Source organism: Vipera ursinii, assembly GCF_947247035.1.
Source record: "Vipera ursinii genome assembly, chromosome: 6".
In the NCBI taxonomy this organism is placed as follows: domain Eukaryota; kingdom Metazoa; phylum Chordata; class Lepidosauria; order Squamata; family Viperidae; genus Vipera; species Vipera ursinii.
In genome coordinates, this window is record NC_139515.1 from 2,251,272 (window position 1) to 2,273,656 (window position 22,385).

A 22,385-nucleotide genomic window follows, 5' to 3' on the forward strand; every position below is an offset into this window, starting at 1 on the left:
TTCTTAGGCGAATCGCTGAGGTTGTTAAATTGGTCAGACGATAGTTAAGTGAACCTGACTTCCTCACTGATGTCGCTTTTTCGGAAGGTCGCAAAAGGGGATCACATGACCCAACACACACACACACACACACACACACACACACACACACACACTGGGGATGCTGCAACCGTCATAAATACGAATCAGTTTCCAAGCGTCTGAATTTTGATTACATAACCCACGGGGGACGCTGCAACGGTTTGTAAGTGTGAAAAAAAATGTTCGTAAGTCATTGTTTTCGGCGCGGTTCCAACTTCGAACCGGCCACTCAACGGATGGCTGTGCCCTGCCCTGTGATTCGTGCATTTGGACTCGTCGAGCCCGTTTGTGCGCTTAAAACCGCAGCCTTCGCTGAGTAAACCCTTTAAGGCGAATCCTCCAACTTGGATGCTCTCCACGGTGACCCTCACCTGCACTGTTCCTCATCAAAGTCTATTCGCCTTCTTCCTCTGCACTGGTGGTCCATTGGACTTTGATCATCCCAACTCTTTTGTAGAGTCTACTCTTTGGTGCCCGGAAAGAATAACAGCCCGATGTATTGTACCCTTTGTATGGGATGGTACGGTGCGGCAAGGCAGGTGTGGTGGTTTTGGGCTAGATTGAAAGAAAGACGCACCTCTCCTGCCTTTTCCCTGTCCTCCGTCTACTTCGATTACAGCTTGCTCAGCTCGCACACACACCCCACCCCAGCCATTCCCAGACTCTGACTGAAGTCGACATGAAAAGATTTAGAAAAGATCAGGATCTTTCCCCACCACCACCACCCCCCTTTTTTTTAAGTAGTGTTTCATTGTTGCAGGAGAAAATGAGTGACTTTTTTTTCCTCCCCTCCACAGACTTTTTTGTTCTTCTAATCTGCTTTTGCTTCGACTTAAGCGTGGGGGATGAAGGCTTAAGCAGAGCACACGCAAGAAAAAACAACAACCATGAAATCCAATCTGATTTCCCTGTTAAAGGGATTCAGATTTCCATCCCAGCTGGCTGGGGATCATTATCTGCCAGGCTTCCTACGGGTCCACTTTGATTAATGGCTTATTTGCGGACCCTCCGGGAGCACCCGGCGAGATCATTCAGTTGGCCAATCCTGAATGCTCTTGGCTCTGGTTAACCATGGCACTTGTCTGGATGACTTTATTTATTTTAATTCCATTTATATCCCGCCCTTCTCCGAAGACTCAGGGCGGCTTACAAGCTTAGCAGTAGCCTTCATTCTATGTATATGCCTGCTTATTAGGGCTTTCACACACACCCCAAGCGGCATTATTAGTGGCATTGTCAGTGGCTTTTAGCCGGTTGCCTGGAACAAAAGCAGATTCAGGGGGAAACATTAAACTTGGCCCAAGAAAACTAGGTCTTTATTTTTTTTTATTTTTTCTTATTTTAATTCCATTTATATCCCGCCCTTCTCCAAAGACTCAGGGCGGCTTACAAGCTTAGCAGTAGCCTTCATTCTATGTATATGCCTGCTTGTTAGGGCTTTCACACACACCCCAAGCGGCATTATTACAAAGTCAGCTTAATTGCCCCCAACAATCTGGGTCCTCATTTTACCTACCTGGGAAGGATGGAAGGCTGAGTCAACCTTGAGCCTGGTGGGACTTGAACCTGCACTAATGGCAGGCAGCTGGTGTTACTTAAGGAGGCATTAGCCCACTGCTCCACCAAGGCTCTTTAGCTGACTTTAGCTGTAACGTGTGTTTGCTTGTTGAAGGAAACCAATAGCCCGGCCCTTCGCTAGGAAAACATGACTGTGTCATTTGTACCTCTTTAAAAACAACAATCCAGAAACAACAGCAATGCAATAAAATGGTAAAAAAAAAACCTACCTGTATTGCAGATTAAAGCATCCCCCAAAACAAGCATCTAACTACTGATTGTGTTATTCCAAAAGTGCTTTTTTTTTCCAGGAGGCAACTGGACTTTCTTTGTTTTTCTTTGAAGAGGTTTCGCTTCTCATCCGAGAAGCTTCCTCAGGTTCTGACCGGATGGTGGGGAATGGAAGGATTTATACTCCTTGCAGAGCGCTGGTCCTTTGCCTTCTTTTCAGAGAGTCGTTGAGGCCACTTGGAGGCTTATCTGTGTCCTCAGGGTCACCTGAGTAGGTGTGCAAATGGGTGTGGAGCCTTCTTGGAACGGTTGAAAGGGAGTTCCATTCCCCCCCAACCATCCAGTCAGAGCCGAAGAAGCTTCTTGGACGAGAAGCGAAACATCTTCAAAAAAAAACCAAGAAAGTCCAGTTGCCTCCTGAAGAAAAAAAAGCACCTTTGGGAGAGCCAGGACCTGGATGATGGAGATGCCGCATAAACATTTACGGATCGTGTTCTTTCAGGACTACACAGGGCCCATGAAATCAACTTACAAGAAACAAAGCCCAATACGAAAACCATTAAAAAAGCAATTGTTGATTGGCGACAACAGTCGCATGTGCCAATGGACGGGCTCCTTTCCACTCTGGGGTACCCAGACAGGTTAGCAAAGCCACATCTTCAGGGCCTTGCAAAAGAGTCTCAAAGTGGGGACCAAACTTATCTCCACAGGGATGATGTTCCACAGGGAGGGAGCCACCACCGAGAAGGCCCATCCTTCTCGGTCCCACTAGATGGGCCTCCTTAGGAAGAGGACCTTAACATTCCCTGCCTCCCTCCTCTGGTGAGGTTGGGTAGATTTGACTGGGAACAGACGGTCCTTCAAATAATCTGGTCCCAAGCTATGTAGACCTTTGAAGATGAGGACCAGCACCTTGAGCTGGATCCAGAAGCAAATCAGCAGCCAACACAACTCCCATGTGTTTAATGCAAGAGACCTTCAATAATTACTCACGGTAGCTAAATTCGGTGGCTTTTGAGAAAGATAGACATGTATATAATGTGGGTTATTAGAGCTGTGGTGGCGCAGTGGTGAGAATGCAGTATTGCAGGCTAACTATGCATTCCCAGTGCCAGGAGTTCAATCCTGACCGGCTTACAGATCGACTCAGTCTTCTATCCTTCTGAGGTCAGTAAAATGAGGAGGCAATAGGCTGACTCTGTAAACCGCTTAGAGAGGGCTGTAAAGCACTGTGAAGCGCTATATAAGTCTAAGTGCTAAGTTCTCCACAACTGATGCCCTGTATTGTTCTAGAAATTGTGATCCATCTTTGCTTTCTTCTTCTTCTTCTTCTCCTTCTTCTTCTTCTCCTTCTCCTTCTCCTTCTCCTTCTCCTTCTCCTTCTCCTTCTCCTTCTCCTTCTCCTTCTCCTTCTCCTTCTCCTTCTCCTTCTCCTTCTCCTTCTCCTTCTCCTTCTTCTTCTCCTTCTCCTTCTCCTTCTCCTTCTCCTTCTCCTTCTCCTTCTCCTTCTTCCTTGGCAGAATCTGGTGATGTTCCTCAGTGTGCTGGTGGACTGGCTGATCCCAGGTATTCCCAAGGATGAGCAGATCAAGAAGGAGAAGAGCGGGCCGGTGGGTTTCTCCTTGAAGGAAGAGCACGAGAAACTGAAATTGATAGGAAACTTTAGCGCTAGTGCTATTGCTATTATTATCATTAGGCCCACTCTCCTTTTATCTTCTCTCCCCCTCTCCCTGAAATCATTTTGGATGTTTGCCAATCATCAAGACTCATTTGAGCCAAGTGGGGTGTGTGCTTGTCTGCTCTGAACACCGGGACTGGAAGGGAATGTTTTGGGTGCAACCTAAATTGCCTTCAGTAATTTTCCAACTCTTGTGACAGTGGCAGGCACCAACCCTGATCATCTGCCAATGCAATCAAGAGCCCGCTTTCCTTCTTGCCAGCAAATTCCAGTCTCCTTCTTCGCCATTCCTCTGTCTCAAAATTTAGACAGCAAACTCTTCCAGATACAGAGATTGTCCTTTTTTAGTAGCTTTACATACTACTTTGGCACATTACACGCAACAGGCACAACACAGGGGGAAAAAAATTAGGAACTGTACAACTGGACCAAGAAGAAGGAAACCGCCAAGCCATAGAAGTCCGGTCCATTGTGAAAATGGAGCCCTTGCAACATGGAACTCCAAGGAGGAGCTTTGAAGGACTCAACCTTCAGCCCACCAGCATTTCTCAACCTTGCCGACTTGAAGATACGTGGACTTCAATTCCTAGAATTCCCCATGCTGGCTAGGGAATTCTGGGAGTTGAACTCTACACATCTTCCAAGCTTGCCAAGGTTGAGAAACACAATTCCAGACAGTCTGCCGAACTTTATCACCACTTTCAACAGCAAATCTTCTGTCTGCCCTGCTTGGCAAGCTCGTTTGGAATTCATGATCTGGAACAAATTTTGTTCACAGGAGAACGGCAACCCTTTTGGTCCCGAAAGCTGCAAAAATGCCAGCTGACGATCTGAAGACACAAGGCTCATGAACACGCCCATGTTTGTGTGATTCATGTTATTTGTCATGCATACCTTACGGAAGCAGGCTTGCTCAGACTCAGCTGGGCAATGGAACAACTTGCCTTCATAAGTTGTGAATACTCCATCGTTGGAGGTTTTTAAGAAGAGCTTGGACAGCCATTTGTCTGAAATGGTATAGGGTCTCGTATTTAACACAATACAATAGCAGAGTTGGAAGGGACCTTGGAGGTCTTCTAGTCCAACCTCCTGCTCAGTGGGTGAGCACAGGTGAGCGCATGAGCGAGCGCTCCACTTAAGCAAGCGGCAGGCGCAACTGCACGCCGTTCACGCATGCATGCGTGCTTACTGGCTGCTCGTGTGGAGCCATCCCCTCTCCCTTCCCCGCTGGTCCGCAAAGCTGGAAACCTTGGGGAACTCTGATTAAAGCTTGATTGTTTGTGGCTGCTGTGAGAGAGTTATAGTAATAAAAATAGAGTTGGAAGGGACCTTGGAGGTCATCTAGTCCAACCGCCTGCTCAGGCAGGAAACCTATACCATTTCAGACAAATGGCTGTCCAGTCTCTTCTTAAAAATTTGCAGTGTTGGAGCATTCACAGCTTCTGGAGGCAGGTAGTTCCACTGGTTAATTGTTCTCACTGTCAGGAAGTTTCTAATTAGTTCTAGGTTGCCTCTCTCCTTGATTAGTTTCCATCCATTGCTTCTTGTCCTGCTTTCAGGTGCTTTGGAGAAGAGCTTGACTCCCTCTTCTTTGGGGCAGCCCCTGAGATACTGGAAGACTGCTATCATGTCACCCCTCACCCTTCTCTTCATTAAACTACACATACCCAATTCCAGCAACCGTTCCCTATATGTTTTAGCCTCCAGTCCCCTAATCATCTTTGTTGCTCTTCTCTGCCCTCTTTCCAGAGTCTCAACATCTTTTTTACATTGTGGTGACCAAAACTGGATGCCGTATTCCAAGTGTGGCCTTACCAAGGCCTTGTAAAGCGGTATTAACACTTCACCTGATCTTGATTCTGTCCCTCTGTTCATGCAGCCTAGCACTGTGTTGGCTTTTTTGGCAGCTGCAGCACACGGCTGGCTCCTGTTTAAGAGATTGTCCACTAGGACTCCGAGATCCCTCTCACAGTTACTATTTGAGCAGGAGGTTGGACTAGAAGACCTACAAGATCCCCTCCAATTCTGCTATATTGTTATTCTGTATCTGTTTTTTATTATTATTTTTTGGCTGGCTCAGGAATTCTGGGAGTTGAAGTCCACAGGTCATAAAGGGACCATAGTTCTCCACCTCTGTTTTAAACAAATGGTGACACCTATTCAACTGGGTCTCCTTGAACACCAAGGCTCTCTTAGGGAAGACAGAAAGACGTCCTTCTCCAAAGCTGTTTCCTCACTTTTTCCATCAGCTGGGGAGGAGAGGAAGGCCTCTAAAGGAACCACATATACTCCAGATACATTCCTGAGCAGCTCGGGAATTCTGGGAGTTGAAGTCCACCGGTCATAAAAGGGCCATGGTTCCCCAACCCTGGTTTAAAGGCTTTCCATTACCCCATTCAAAGGTTTTGAGCAGTGAAATGCTTGGAGCTGCCTTCTGCAGGATTGCAGGGGGGTTGGGGGCAATGATGAATTTCGATCTGTAATTTCTAATTTCTGCTTCTTGTCTTGTACAACCTGACATTCACATGGGTTAGACTAAACATAGCCTGTAGTAATTTTTATGGCAGCGGCGCAGTGTTCTGTGGCTGTTTAATGTGTAGCCCGGACATAAACAAATTGTGATTTGTACCCCAAATTATTGACATTCTACGTTTAATTTTGGTGCTTTCCCTACCACTACACACTGCTCTAGTTTCCATCTCTCTCTGAGTTGACACAGCCAGAACTTCTCTCCGGTCTTCTCCTCTAAGTCTCCAGTGGTCTTCTGGCTTCCCTCCAAGGTAATGGGTGACAAAGCCTAACAGATGTTCCATCAGAAATTGAAAGTCTTAAAAGATGAAAATCAGATCTTCCATACTTTAAGGATGGATTAGATCAGAATAAGGGGGAAATGTTTTCTAACACCAGTCCAGCAAAGAAGGACTCAAGGCTGCCTTACGCTCATCTGAGGATGAGATGAAGCAACATCATGGGGACTTGGAACCATTCATTTAGGGACATGATCGCTTTTCACACATTTGCAGCATCCTTGTGGTCACGCGAATCATTTATGTAAGTCAGTCAATCAGAATACAGCTGGAAGGGACCTTAGAGGTCTTCTAGTCCAGCCCCCTGCTCAAACAGGAGACCCTATACCATTTCAGACAAATGGCTGTCCAAGCTCTTCTTAAAAGCCTCCAGTGTTGGAGCACCTACAACTTCTGGAAGCAAGTTTTCCCACTGATTAATTGTTCTCCCCCGCTTCAGGAAATTTTTCCTTGGTTCTAGGTTGGTTCTCTCCTTGTTTAGTTTCCATACATTGGTTCTTATTTTTATTCCAAACTAAGTTCAAGGTTGCTTCTCTCCTTGGTTAGTTTCCATACATTGCTTCTTATTCTTATGCTTCGGGGGCTCTGGAGACTAAGCTGATCTCCTCTTCTTTGCGATTGCACAACCACTCAGTGCAAACACCGGGAGATCTGTTGACTCCGTATCAGCTCCAAGCAAGCATCTCAGAGGTTCGGATTCAGTGAAAGCCGGCTGCAGAAGAGCCACAGGAATGGATCTCCCCCTCCTCCCTTCACCAAGGTTCTGAGTTAAGAGGACTCAATGGGGTAAGGAGAAGAGCTGTTTCTCCTGATTCCTCAATGGATGGATCTCAACACTCCTCTGGAATCCAGAGAGGGCAGAAAAGTTGATTGGGCTTCCATGTAAACACATGGCTTCCATTTCCTGGGATGATCCAAGCGCAAACGATTTTGGAACGGATGGTGCTGATAGAGATCCAACACTGGGCTAACATGGAAAAGGAATTGGTGTCTCGGATGGGTACGAGTAAGGATGGAGTAAGGATGGAGCTCCAGCTGCCCCTACGTGCCGATTCCTCCTTCTTGCCCTCTCTGTTCTTTTGTAGAATAACCACTCCTGTCCCCGTGCATCTCTCCTTCCTATGATCTGCAGCTGCAGGGGCCTCTCATTATGGGATAGGGTGTGTGTGTGTGTGTGTGTGTGTGTGTGTGTGTGTGTGTGTGTATGTGTGTGTGTAGTCTGCTTTGTTTTTAAATACAGGATCCTGTGAAAAACCTTTCAAGCCAATCGAGTAAAGGTCACAGGATCCCGTGATGTCTATCTACATTTATCATTCCAGGGGTATAATTCACCCCTCAAAAGGGGAGCAGCGTTCAGAATTCACCCTGGTGCTTTAGAACTGAAAAGCAAAGGCTAAAAGGCAGCGAGGGGATTTGTTCTGTAAAATACTTAGCCTGGATTGAGTTACAAGGGATGACAGATGGCAGAATGACGAAGCCAGCTCAGTTGTCTTTCCATAGCAAACAAATGGAAACGCCTTTTGGATATGCTTTATGAGAACATGGGCCGTTCTGGATGCTTGTTGTCCGACATTTTATTTGAGTTCTGGAATAGGCTCGTGAGCTAAATCTCTTTCCAGTAGGACTGCCTCAGATAAAGCAATCAGCTTGATTGACTTGCCTTCCGAAATCGTGGGCTCTGCTCCATCCGTGGCGGTCTTCAAGAAGAGACTGGACAGCCACTTGTCTGAGACGGTCTAGGTTCTCCTGCTTGAGCTGGGGGCTGGACTAGAAGACCTCCATGGTCCCTTCCAGCTCTATTCTATTCTAGTGGAGGAAAATATGCCAGACTTCCTTTTATGTACGATACTTACATTTAAACAAAGTGCAGAGAAGAACAACTCGGATGATTAAAAGCCTGCAGACTAAAACATACAAAGAACAGTTGCTGGAATTGGGTGTGGCTAGTCTAGAGAAAAGAAGGGCCAGGGGCGACACGATAGCAGTCCTCCAGTATTTGAGGGGCTGCCACAAAGAAGAGGGGGGGGGGGTCAACGTACTTGCCAAAACACCAGAAGGCAAGACAAGAAATCATGGTTGGAAACTAACCAAGGAGAGAAGCAATCTGGAATTAAGAAGAAACTTCCTAACAGTGAAAACAACCAGTGGAACAGCTTGCCTCCAGAAGTGGTGGGTGCTCCATCCATCATCGGAGGCTTTTAAGAAGAGAGTAGACAACCACTTGTCTGGAATGGTACAGGGTCTCCTGTTTGAGCAGGGGGCTGGACTAGAAGACCTCCAAGGGCCCTTCTGGCTGTATTCTGATTGACTGACTTACATAAACGATTCGCGTGACCACAAGGATGCTGCAAATGTGTGAAAAGCCATCGTGTCACTTTTTTTTCCGAGTCCCTAAATGAATGGTTCCAAGTCCAGGGCCACGTGCGATCATTATATTTCTTTCTTCTTTGTTCCCCTGAGGTTTCAGTGTGCGATTTTCAATAGGCCTCCTGAGAAACGGTGCCGCCCCAAGACGCAGACAAATCCCGCTGGCAAATAAATCTACATCTTTCCCTCACGCCAAAGCTTTCTGCGTTCACTCAGCCTCCAAGATGACAGGAAGTTGTGGGTGCGTTGAGGACCACAGCCTTCACAGACATTTTATTTATGCAATGTGAATCTGAGACAAACCTGATATCAAGTGTTGTTAGTTAGCTCCAGGGCCAGCATTCTTGCTTTCTGTTTGTCTCCAAAATTCAGCTTTCTGTTTTGTTTGTGTGTTGTTGTTGTTGTTTTAGCCATAGCTGGTTGTGGTGTTTTTTTTAAGACACTCTCTTTTCCATTCTAGTACATTGAGCTTCGGTACTGGTTTAATTTAGTTTTTTTAAAAAAGTGCACAAAAAGAGTCCCCTTTTTGTAATGTACACTGCTGTGTAGCCATATGGATTAAAGGGCAACCTTGCGAGTATTGTTTCCTAATTTTGATTGTAATTTATTTGTATCCTGTATTGTTTTTACAAGTAACTCAAGCGGGCAAACATGTGCAACACGTCTCCCTCCACCTATTTTCCCCATAAAAACATCCCTGTGAGGTCAGCTGGGCAGAGGGAAAAAGACCAACCCAAAATATCCCAGGTAGTTTTCGTGGCTAAAGTGGGATTAGCACTCACAGTCCTAGTTTCTAGGCTGGGGCACAAATATATAAGACGAAGAGTTATATAAATGTGAATCAAACAGTAGTTTCAAAAAAATTTTAAAAAATGTACGGGTTCTTTTCCCAATGATCCCATTTTCACATCACCTTCATCTGATTTTTAGGGAGTTAACCATCCAAATAGGGACGCGGTGGCTCAGTGGGTTAGGGCGCTGAGCTTGTCGATCAGAAGGTCGGCAGTTTGGCGGGTCGAATCCCAAGTGCCGCGTAGCAGAGCGAGCGCCTGTTACTCGTCCCAGCTTCTGCCAACCTAGCAGTTGGAAAGCATGTAAAAATGCAAGTAGAAAAATAGGGACCACTACGGTGGGAAGGTAACAGCGCTCCGTGCGCCTTTGCCGTCTAGTCATGCCGGCCACATGACCACGGAGACATCCTCGGACAAGCGCTGGCTCTTCGGCTTTGAAACGGAGATGAGCACCGGCCCCTAGAGTCGGAAACAAGTAGCATGCATGTGCGGGGGAACCTTTACATTTACCTTTTAACCATCAAAATATCCCTCTCTGATATACCTTGTTGGATTCATTTTGTCAACCAGATGTAATAGAACTTCCTTTGGACAGTTACAAATGGATTAAAGGTCTAGGTCAGGGGTCTTCAAACTTGGCCCTTTGATGACTTGTGGACTTCAAGTCCCAGAATTCCTCAGCCAGGCACGCCGTGCCTGGCTGAGGAATTCTGGGAGTTGAAGTCCACAAGTCATCAAAGGGCCAAGTTTGAAGACCCCTGCTTTAGATGGAGCAACTTGTCTGATCGTTTCATTCTGCCATCAGCACAAAGCGTGGGAAAAGCGCTCACTGTTTTTAATATCTTCCCTAATTAAGTTTTTTCCCCCCAAAAAAAGTTTGTAAACTTTTTAAATTGGATCTGGTTTGATGTGGGTTCCAGCAATGAGCATGTTCCTGTATTTGAATTCTAAAGCAATTAACAGAGCAGCCCAATCAACGGAAAGTTCAGGAAAGACCAATACTTGGAAAAAAGAGCTCAAAATTAAAAATATATATATAAAAAGGCCTTCTTTTGAGGAAATCTAGCTTTTCCATATTTATATTAATAATCCTTTCAGAGTGTTTTTTGGCACTCTAACGTTTTCATGACCAATTGTTTAATATTTTCCTTGGCTTGGAAAAAAGGAGCTGGCAACACGGACGGCAGTCACAGATGTGTTTGCAAAAATAATAATAATAAAACAAAACATTGGGGGATGATCTGCTGTAATTCCAGAGTAATAATGGGAGGCCGTGTGGGTGAGAATCATGATAAAACACAACATACAGGAGAGAATTATTATTATTATTATTATTATTATTATTATTATTATTATTATTATTATTATTATTTACTGATTTCACGATTCATGGATTATTCAGGTGCTTTTTCGGCTTTCTTTGAAGAGGCTGAAAGTCAAAAGGATTCCCCTGAGGTCCCAGCAATTTCTTTGCACCAATGCCTTTTAAAACAAGTGACAGGTAGTCCTCAACTTAGGACCACAATGGAACCTATGACCAAATGTAGGTTGTTAAGTGAAACATTTGTTGAGTTTTGCCCTATTTTACGACTTTTCTAAGGCTTGGAGGAACGTTGTCCATGGGGTTGCGATGGGTCGGACACGACTTCGCAACTAACAACAACAAACGACTTTTCTTGCCACGGTTGTTAAGTGAATCATTGCAGTTGTTAAGTTAGCAACACATTAAGTCATTAAGTGAATCTGGCTCTCCCATTGACTTTGCTTGCCAGAAGGTTGCAAAAGGGGGTCACACGTCATGAATATGAGTCAGTTGCCAAGCGTCTGAATTTTGATCACATGGGGACACTGCAACGGTTGTTAAGTGTAAAAAATGGTCATAAGTCACTTTTTCCATGGCTGTTGTAACTTTGAATAGTCACTAAGTGAACTGTTGTAAGTCCAGGACTACCTGTAGTGCAAGCATTGGTGGGATTCAGCCAGTTCACATCGGTTAGTAGAACCGGTAGCTAAATTTTGTTAAGTTCGGAGAACCGTCTGACTGTACACTGCTTCCAGAAGTCCGTTCTAGGCCTGGGAGGCCTGCAGGCCTAGAACAGCCTGCCGGAAGTGCGTGGATGCCACTTCCGGAAGTCCGTTCTAGGCCTGGGAGGCCTGGAGGAAGTCTCCCAGGCCTAGAACAGCGCACTGGAAGTGCGTGGATGCCACTTCCGGAAGTCCGTTCTAGGCCTGGGAGGCCTGGAGGAAGTCTCCCAGGCCTAGAACAGCGCACTGAAAGTGCGTGGATGCCACTTCCGGAAGTCCGTTCTAGGCCTGGGAGGCCTGGAGGAAGTCTCCCAGGCCTAGAACAGCGCACTGAAAGTGCGTGGATGCCACTTCCGGAAGTCCGTTCTAGGCCTGGGAGGCCTGGAGGAAGTCTCCCAGGCCTAGAACAGCGCACTGGAAGTGCGTGGATGCCACTTCCGGAAGTCCGTTCTAGGCCTGGGAGGCCTGGAGGAAGTCTCCCAGGCCTAGAACAGCGCACTGAAAGTGCGTGGATGCCACTTCCGGAAGTCCGTTCTAGGCCTCGGAGGCCTGGAGGAAGTCTCCCAGGCCTAGAACAGCGCACTGAAAGTGCGTGGATACCACTTCCGGAAGTCCGTTCTAGGCCTGGGAGGCCTGGAGGAAGTCTCCCAGGCCTAGAACAGCGCACTGAAAGTGCGTGGATGCCACTTCCGGAAGTCCGTTCTAGGCCTGGGAGGCCTGGAGGAAGTCTCCCAGGCCTAGAACAGTGCACTGGAAGTGCGTGGATGCCACTTCCGGAAGTCCGTTCTAGGCCTGGGAGGCCCAGGCCTGCATCCACGCAGAGAACCGGATGTTCAAGTATTTGAATCCCACCACTTGAGTGCAAAGTTGGATCGCCACAGAAACAGCAGACATGACTGAATGGATATTATCATCATCATGATCACCTTTTAATCTTTTTCGCTTTATTGCTCACTACGCTGAAAATCCCGAGGGGGGGAAAAATACCGATATTCCCTAAAGGTTGTGGTTTTTTTTAAAGCAGTTTATGGAAAGTTGCGAGGAGCTGCAATCACAAACAGAAATGAGAAATGATGTCTGCCACTGTTATACATCCATTCTTTACTGTTCTTTATCACAAGAGAGAGAGAGAGAATAGTTGGCTGGACTTTAATAAATAAGGACCACGTATAATATATAAACAATAGAAACCTTTATATGCTACATGCATATCGTATAATTTAGTCATAATAACTTATACGGCCGAGAGAAACGCACCTATGTTCGCCCAATTTTCCTGGACAAGGCGCAGACGCAAGAAGTGTCTATTCTGATCCATCGCCAGGCGACAAGTTTATTGTTTTCCGAAGTCAATGCACGGACAAATGTTTGCGAGGTTTTGCACTGGGAATTCCAGTGCTTGTCGTCAATGCCACGACAACCACTCCGGGCAGGTTTGGCTTGCTTGCACCTGGTTTCGTAAAAATATTGTTTGACCGGAGATGGGCCCATTCGGATTTCTCCTAGGACAGTCACCTGGTGTCCTCGGATGTCAACCGCAGACGTTTTGTCCGTGACCCATCGGCTCTCGCTGTCACACACAGAGTATTCCCCACGGTGGGTCTTCCCTTCTGTATGCCTCTTCCGGCGAGACGTTCGGTTCAGCACCATGGGCTCCTCCGTCAGATACAAAGGAGGGGGCTCCAGGGGGGTATTTTCACTGAGGAGGACCCGAGGAGAACTGAAGCGTCTCTGCTGCCTCAGTAATTCCGCCTCCACCGAAACGACAGGCCGGAAACCCAACCGGATATCTTGGCTTGTAGTCACCTCTGCTTCAGCCTCGGTTTCTCTCCCTGTGGTTGGCACGCCGTCCTTGGTTCTGGCCGTCTGCTTGGGGACCTTGTTTTTCCAAATCCCAGCTTGAATCAGTGTCCTAAGGAAAGAATTCATGGAATCTTCTGATAAGCTCCCTTGATCCATGCTGGTAGATTGGATGCCACAGAGAAAAGCCAGAAAGGTGACAGAGAAGAAGATGGACATCACCTTGTTCACATATAAGGTCTGAAAAAGAATGGAGAGGCAACTTAATCACATGAACTTACACTTGGAGTCCACCCAGTGTCTCTAAACATTTTAAAAACGTTGCTTCTCAGAAGAGAAACCCGAAGGCACACAGGAAGGTATTCGTATAGTCATGAGAAACTTGTTTAACTCTTTTCACAGTGGAGTTCACCCAACATTCAAGCCTAATAACGTCCTGGAATGGAATGGAATGGAATGGAATAAGGAATAGAACAGAACAGAACAGAATAAGGAATACAACAGAATAGAATAAGGAATAGAACAGAACAGAATAGAACAGAATAAGGAATAGAACAGAATAGAATAAGGAATAGAACAGAACAGAATAAGGAATAGAACAGAATAGAATAAGGAATAGAACAGAATAGAACAGAACAGAATAAGGAATAGAACAGAATAGAATAAGGAATAGAACAGAACAGAATAGAATAGAATAAGGAATAAAACAGAATAGAATAAGGAATGGAACAGAACAGAATAGAATAGAATAAGGAATACAACAGAATAGAATAAGGAATAGAACAGAATAGAACAGAACAGAATAAGGAATACAACAGAATAGAATAAGGAATAGAATAGAACAGAATAGAATAGAATAAGGAATACAACAGAATAGAATAAGGAATAGAACAGAACAGAATAGAACAGAATAAGGAATAGAACAGAATAGAATAAGGAATAGAACAGAACAGAATAAGGAATACAACAGAATAGAATAAGGAATAGAACAGAATAGAACAGAACAGAATAGAATAAGGAATAGAACAGAACAGAATAGAATAGAATAAGGAATAAAACAGAATAGAATAAGGAATAGAACAGAACAGAATAGAATAAGGAATACAACAGAATAGAATAAGGAATAGAACAGAATAGAACAGAACAGAATAAGGAATACAACAGAATAGAATAAGGAATAGAACAGAACAGAATAGAATAGAATAAGGAATAGAACAGAATAGAATAAGGAATAGAACAGAACAGAATAAGGAATAGAACAGAATAGAATAAGGAATAGAACAGAACAGAATAGAATAGAATAAGGAATAAAACAGAATAGAATAAGGAATAGAACAGAACAGAATAGAATAGAATAAGGAATACAACAGAATAGAATAAGGAATAGAACAGAATAGAACAGAACAGAATAAGGAATACAACAAAATAGAATAAGGAATAGAATAGAACAGAATAGAATAGAATAAGGAATACAACAGAATAGAATAAGGAATAGAACAGAACAGAATAGAACAGAATAAGGAATAGAACAGAATAGAATAAGGAATAGAACAGAACAGAATAAGGAATACAACAGAATAGAATAAGGAATAGAACAGAATAGAACAGAACAGAATAGAATAAGGAATAGAACAGAACAGAATAGAATAGAATAAGGAATAAAACAGAATAGAATAAGGAATAGAACAGAACAGAATAGAATAAGGAATACAACAGAATAGAATAAGGAATAGAACAGAATAGAACAGAACAGAATAAGGAATACAACAGAATAGAATAAGGAATAGAACAGAACAGAATAGAATAGAATAAGGAATACAACAGAATAGAATAAGGAATAGAACAGAACAGAATAGAACAGAATAAGGAATAGAACAGAATAGAATAAGGAATAGAACAGAACAGAATAGAATAGAATAAGGAATACAACAGAATAGAATAAGGAATAGAACAGAATAGAACAGAACAGAATAAGGAATACAACAGAATAGAATAAGGAATAGAACAGAACAGACAGAATAGAATAAGGAATAGAACAGAACAGAATAGAATAGAATAAGGAATACAACAGAATAGAATAAGGAATAGAACAGAACAGAATAGAATAGAATAAGGAATACAACAGAATAGAATAAGGAATAGAACAGAACAGAATAGAATAGAATAAGGAATACAACAGAATAGAATAAGGAATAGAACAGAACAGAATAGAATAGAACAAGGAATAGAACAGAACAGAATAAGGAATAGAACAGAACAGAATAGAATAAGGAATAGAACAGAATAGAATAAGGAATAGAACAACAGAACAGAACAAAACAGAATAGAATAAGAATAGAATAAGAACGGAATAGAACAGAATAGGAATGGGAATAGAATTGGAACAGAACAGAGTAGAGTAGAGTAGAGTAGAGTAGAGTAGAGTAGAGTAGAGTAGAGTAGAGTAGAGTAGAGTAGAGTAGAGTAGAGTAGAGTAGAATAGAATAGGATAGGAATAGGATAGGAATAGGAATAGGAATAGGAATAGGAATAAAATAGGAACAGAATAAGGAACAGAACAGAACAGAATAGAACAGAAAAAGGAATAGAACAGAACAGATTAAGGAATAGAACAGAACAGAACAGAACAGAGCTGGAAGGGACCATGGAGGCCATGCTGGTTCAGGAATTCTGGGAATTGAAGTCCACGAGTCATAAAAGAGCCAAGTTTGCCTAGCCCTGGTTTAGGCAATATTGCCAAGATCTCATTCTTGCAGAAGTGCACAATTCTTGGTCTGAATGAATGGATCCCTCCCACCCACTCCAAGTATACATCACAGAATAAAACATCAGCTAGATTTGGAAGGTAAAAAAAATTTAGTTTTGCATAATGCCATCCCAACATAACAGTAAGAGAAGAAGCCAATTTCTATCACTGCACAGATTGCCTTTTACGGTTTAAAAAAAAAACACCAAACCCCACTCTATATTTTGTCTAGACTAGGTTTTTATTTTTATTTTTACAAATAAGTGACATTTTCAAAAAATATACTTTATTTGTCATAAAATATTTTAGTGTTCTAGAAGAATAAAAATGTGCCAGAGGGGGGGAGGGGAAACTGCCAGGAGTATTTTAACAGTATGTCGCTCGGCTTAAAGTAGTAATAGTAATCAAACTAGAGTAACTTGTTTGTAAATAGCAACCCAGTTTTCACAAAGTGGTTAAAAATAGAACTGCCTGATGACCGGAATTAGTTGTGTAACCAAAACAATTCTAGTGGTTGGTCCTCTGATGAACAGTTTTGCTGTTAAGACTATTTCTAGCCGTTCACATAAGCGGTTATCAAATCCAATGGACAGATCTACAGAGTGGTAAATTTTGAGTCTAGTTTTGGATTAGTTCGTGCTGTCAATCCTCAACTATATTAGTTCAACCCCAGGCAGGGAAATTGAATGTTCCTTCCTATGAAGGACTCCTAGCATGAAGACTGCGTGTTTTGTCCAGAAAATGCAGAATTTTCTTCTTCTTCTTTTTTTTCCCACGGGAAAGAGTTCAGCCCTCCACTCCCCCGTTGGCCGTCTAGTGCAGCAACATTCCTGCCACATCACCCAATTCCTGGTTTGCGTTCCCCCTCCTGCCATCCTTTTTGCCCTCCACAAGCGTGGTGAACGCAAGAGGCTAGCTAGTAGCAGTGCTTGGTTCTGACACTTTCTTTTAAGTGAGATAATTAGCGTTTCACACGGATTAACATGCCTAAGACGAAAAGCCCTCGTGACCGCAGCATTTTCCACAGATGAAATCGTTCTCCTGATGGGAACCAGAACATTTTGAAGATCGCGGATTCATGGAAAATTTAACGCGTTCCGTATTCTGCTCCAACCGCTCGCTTGCTTGTTTGTTTGTTTGCAAAACTCTTGGCCCATTAACGATGCTGTTTGTGTTTTTATTGTAAATATTCCCTTCTAAAGACATTTTTTTTTCCTCGCTCTTCGTTTTTGTCCCCAGGTGGATGCGGCACAGTGGGTGTTCAGAGAGAAAAACTTGCACATAAACACACAATCTTTTTTTTCAAATCCCATTTATATCCCGCCCTTCTCCGAAGACTCAGGGCGGCTTGCAATCTAAAGCACAATGTGCTTAGCAATAGCCTTCATTCTATGTACATGCCTGCTTATTAGGGCTTTCGGGGGGGCCCAAGCGGCATTATTACAAAGTCAGCTTAATTGCCCCCAACAATCTGGGTCCTCATTTTACCTACCTGGGAAGGATGGAAGGCTGAGTCAACCTTGAGCCTGGTGGGACTCGAACCTGCACTAATTGCAGGCAGCTGGTGTTACTTAAAGAGGCGTTAGCCCACTGCTCCACCGAGGCTCTTTTAGTTTGTCCGGGAGGAGATAAATGCAAAGAGAATGAATAGCTTGTTGACCGGAAGGTCAGCAGCTCAAGACCCCAGCACCCCGTGAAGGGGTGAGCTCCTGTTCCTTGCTCCCGCTCCCGCCCAGCTAGCAGTTCAAAAGCATGCAAATGCAAGTAGACAAATAGGTACCACTTCAGTGGGAAGGTAACAGCGTTCTGTGCACTTTGGTGTACAGCCCTGCTGGCCGCACGACCACAGAAGTGTCTTCAGACAACGCTGGCTCCCTTGGCTAGGAAACAGAGATGAGCGCCAGCACCCCCACCCAGCAGAGTCGGACACAACCAGACGGGAAAACTTTACCTTTTACCAGGACTTGGTTCCAAGCTTATTCCTTGCCAAAATATATACTCAGTCTGAAATAAATGACTGGAAATTGAATTTTTGTACCATCTCAGTTCCCTTCTAAATAACCTCAAACGCCATCGTCACTTAGCTTCCAAAATCAGTTCTCATCCCTTTTCCTGTTGGCCTTTTCTCTCCTCGTTAACTCCTTGGGCTTCTGGTTCTGTTTTCCTGCCCCGCCCCACGTCCCATCCCAAACAGGAGGGCTCCTCACCTCTTTCTACAAACTTCCAGAACTTTGAGTTGCTTTCCACAGCACCACCTTGCAAGGAGGATGGAAGTTTCCTGGTCTTGGCTTCACCTTTTAAATTAAAGAAGAAGAAAGAGCATCACCCAAAGGGCAATCGTGGTTTGGTGTGTCTGATTTCCAGGGATAGAAAGAGGACACTGTGAAGTTGCTGGACTAGCTACAGGTATCCTCAATTTACAGGCATTTGTTTAGTCAATGTCTGAAGTTATATCGCCACTGAAAGAATGGATGGTGATTGTTTTTCAGTTGCTGTACTGTCCCGCTCACTCGCACGCACACATAATGGTGGCTTAGTGGGTTTTATTAATATTCCGAAGCAATTCCCTTCACCAAAACCCCAAAGCTGTCCCAGTTAAGTCCAACTCAAAGCAGACCGATGCTAGTCCGCAGAGCAATGGCCAATGAGTCCACAAGGTACTTGAAAGATTCCCAAATGACATAAACCCACCAGGCAAAATTAAATCCACAATACAAGAGGGCTCACAGGGAAAGAAAAGTCCAGAATTCACAAGGCACAATTCAAGTCAAGGTGTCAATCCAAAGCAAGGCAGGAATCACAACCAGGAAAAACACAACTGTGAAATGAACACATTGTTCCCAACATTGCCTCCATCTGACTGCTGTGCTAAATAGCCAGCTTCTGGTGCAGCCCATCAAGACGGGCGAGGCTGCCTCCTTATGAGTAATCTGGCTGACCTTCTCTGCTCCTGCCTTTTCTCTGCCCTGCGAGTTCTTGGATGAGGTGCAGCAGGCAGTTCCTCTTCCTCATCACTGACTGGCTGCAGCTGGGTGCTTTCCCCACCTGAAACCTTGGGGCTGTCCTGTTGCAGCTGTGCTTCAGCCAAATCCCTCTCAATTGGCTGCTCAGAGCCATTGGCCAACTCTTCTCCAGACATGGTTCATCCTCCCAAGCTGGTCCTCTGGAGAGGTATCTGGGGAAGTATCCAGGGGAGTCATCACACCTACAACCATTGCAGCATCCCCACGGTCATGGGATCAACATTTGGATGCTTGACAACTGGTTCATATTTATGATGGTTGCAGTGTCCTGGGGTCATGTGATCCCCTTTAACAAATTTCTGACAAGCAAGGTCAATGGGGAAGCCAGATTCACTTAACAACCATGTTACTAACTTACTAACTAACTAAAAACTACAGTGATTGGTAAAATGGGGAAACACTTAAAACATTTCACGGACTTCTTCTAGATGTTCTCTGCTGGAGAAGCTGGGTGGTTGCCCCTTGGCCTAAGTCTTAGTGATTCAAGACTAATTCCTCTCTCCCTATAAAATTGTGGGAGGGACAATACTTCCTAACCAATTAGATTAGTTAATTAATCTTTATCTGTCTAGTCAAGTTCCAGACTCAGCATGAAGGAGAAGATCATCATAGCCATTGATGACAATGCCTGAACTGTGATACCCAGACAAGCACTTTCCAGGGACAATCACTTCAATAGGAGCCAGCCTTGTGCTGCAGCTGGCAAAAAAGCCAACATAGTGCTAGGCTGCATGAACAGAGGGATAGAATCAAGATCACGTGAAGAGTTAACACCTCTTTACAAGGCCTTGGTGAGGACACACTTAGAATACAGCATCCAGTTTTGGTCACCACGATGTAAAAAATATGTTGAGACTCTAGAAAGGATGAAGAGAAGGGCAACAAAGATGATTGGGGTACTGGAGGCTAAAACATATAAGGAATGGTTGCTGGAATTGGGTGTGCCTAGTTTAATGAAGAGAAGGACCAGTGGTGACATGATGGCAGTCTTCCAGTATTTGAGGGGCTGCCCCAAAGAAGAGGGAGTCAAGCTATTCTCCAAAGCATTTGAAGGCAGGACAAGAAGCAATGGATGGAAACTGATCAAGGAGAGAAGCAACCTGGAATTAAGGAGAAATTTCCTGACAGAACAATTAATCAGTGGAACAACCTGCCTCCAGAAGCGGTAAATGCCCCAACACTGGAAGTTTTTATTTTTTATTTTTTTTATTTTAATTCCATTTATATCCCGCCCTTCTCCGAAGACTCAGGGCGGCTTACAAGCTTAGCAGTAGCCTTCATTCTATGTATATGCCTGCTTATTAGGGCTTTCACACACACCCCAAGCGGCATTATTACAAAGTCAGCTTAATTGCCCCCAACAATCTGGGTCCTCATTTTAAGAAGAGACTGGACAGCCCTTTGTCTGAAATGGTATAGGGTTTCCTGCCTGAGCAGGGGGTTGGACTAGATGACCTCCAAGGTCCCTTCCAACTCTATTACTGCTACTGCTGCTTCTGCTGCTGCTGTTGTTATTATTATTGTATCATGGAAGTTATATCAACTAGATTACCTGGACTGACAATGACCCAGGATCCAGGAGCACCCTTACACCAGGTGCTATCAGCAAAGTCGGCAGGGATCTCTTCTCCTAGAAAGGATCGCGTAGAACATGGAGCCCTGATTTTATGCAAACCTGACTCTGAAGCTGGGGTGCAAAGGATCAAGAAAACCGGCATTCTCCAAGAATGTTTGCAGCTGCCCAGACATGGCCCCCTCTGTGCCTTGCCGTCAAAAAGGTATTTGTCACTCATTCCTTGAATACTGCCCACCTTTGGTGATGAGTTATTTGGCTCCTGTCAATCTGTGGGTGGGGTGATTGTCAGGTTAGCCTGACAAGCCCCAGCTTGGCGAGTTCAAAGAGATCCTCAGTGCCTTAAACAAAGGCTCCTGAAAAATATCTTTAAAAAAAACACACAAAAATCTACATTGGAACTCTTCTGGTACAACCCTTCTTGCCATTACACTGAAATTCACAGGAGAGTGGTGTTCACATCCTCTCTTTGTTGATCCTTGCTTAGAAAATCTCGATGCCTAATCAGGTCGATCCTCGTCTTTCTCCATCTTTATTGTGAACCTTTATCTCAGGTCCCAAAAGGTGTTTTGTTTTTTTTTCCACGAGGCAACTGGACTTTTCTCGTTTTTCTTTGAAGACCTTTCGCTTCTCCTCCAAGAAGCTTCTTCAGCTCTGACCGGATGGTGGGGGGAATGGAAGGATTTATACTTGTTCTGTACCAGCCTGCTACCGGCCCTGCAGAAAAGGCAGGGACAACCCCTTTTAGAAAGAAGGCAAGAGGCTGGAATTACGCCTGCCAAATTTATTGCAACAAAAACAAACGGAACAAGACAAATCAAGAAACAGGAGCTTTAAGAAACATGAACTATCCAAGCGGTTGCCTTCAGCAAACCAGCCCTCCCCACACATTCCCCTTATATAGAGTTCAGGGCGTGGCTTCTCTCTGCCTCCTTCCGAGAAGCCCCATTGCCTTCCTCTGTTTACTCCTAATTGACTGCCTCCTGCATCGGGCGTCCTTGAACAGGGCCAGCTGTGGGTCATCTTCATCCACGCTGTCAGGCTCACACAGCTGGGTCTCCATGGTGACCAAGTGGGAGGGGCCTGGCTGAGGGCTCTCATCAGCAAGATCTTCAACCCCCTCAGCAAGGTCTTCAACACCCCCCTCCTCCTCCTCTGAGTCGTCCGACCCAACTGCCGAACCCACAGGCTGACCCTGAATCACAACAATACTCCTTGCAGAGAGCTGGTCATTTGCCTTCTTTTAGAGAGTCGTTGAGGCCACTTGGAGGCTTACCTGTGTCCTCAGGGTCACCTGAGTAGGTGTGGAAATGGGTGTGGAGCCTTCTTGGAGCTGCTGAAAAGGACCATGTTGGAGATTGGAGGTGCATGGTGTCCTATCCCTCCCCTTCTGTTAAGAAGGGGGCTGTTCATCTATCTCCAATCTATACCACGGTCCTTTCAGCATTTCCAAAAAGGCTCCACTCTGTTATTCTGTTATTATATTACCTAGTTCAGGTAATCAAACATCTGCAAGGAAGCCACCAAGCTCAGGGAGCCCCGAGGAGCTCTCGTTTCAATCCTGACCTACAAATATTCTCCTTTATTGGCAACAAGAGAACATGGACTAGCTTAGGCGGTGTTGCCAAAACATCTCATTCTTGCAGAAGTGCCCGAACGAATGGGTCCCCTCATCTCCTTTGACAGCTTTGGCTGTCTTGCTGGTA

At 44.6% G+C, this 22,385-nt stretch overlaps 1 protein-coding gene across 1 annotated transcript; it reads right to left on the reverse strand.

The window, feature by feature from the left end:
• Positions 1-12,685: 12,685 nt before the first annotated feature.
• Positions 12,686-18,380, reverse strand: NTF3 (neurotrophin 3). The gene is made up of 2 exons (XM_083365913.1): positions 18,291-18,380; positions 12,686-13,577 (listed from the first exon to the last, which is right to left on the reverse strand). Exon 2 carries the CDS (start codon positions 13,554-13,556, stop codon positions 12,795-12,797), a length of 762 nt encoding a protein of 253 aa, XP_083222039.1. The 5' UTR covers positions 13,557-13,577; positions 18,291-18,380; the 3' UTR covers positions 12,686-12,794.
• Between the last annotated feature and the right edge of the window lie 4,005 nt (positions 18,381-22,385).

Bases quoted from the DNA above. Each gene is read 5' to 3' on its own strand.
- NTF3 (XM_083365913.1), bottom strand. From the start codon at position 13,556: ATGTCCATCTTCTTCTCTGTCACCTTTCTGGCTTTTCTCTGTGGCATC.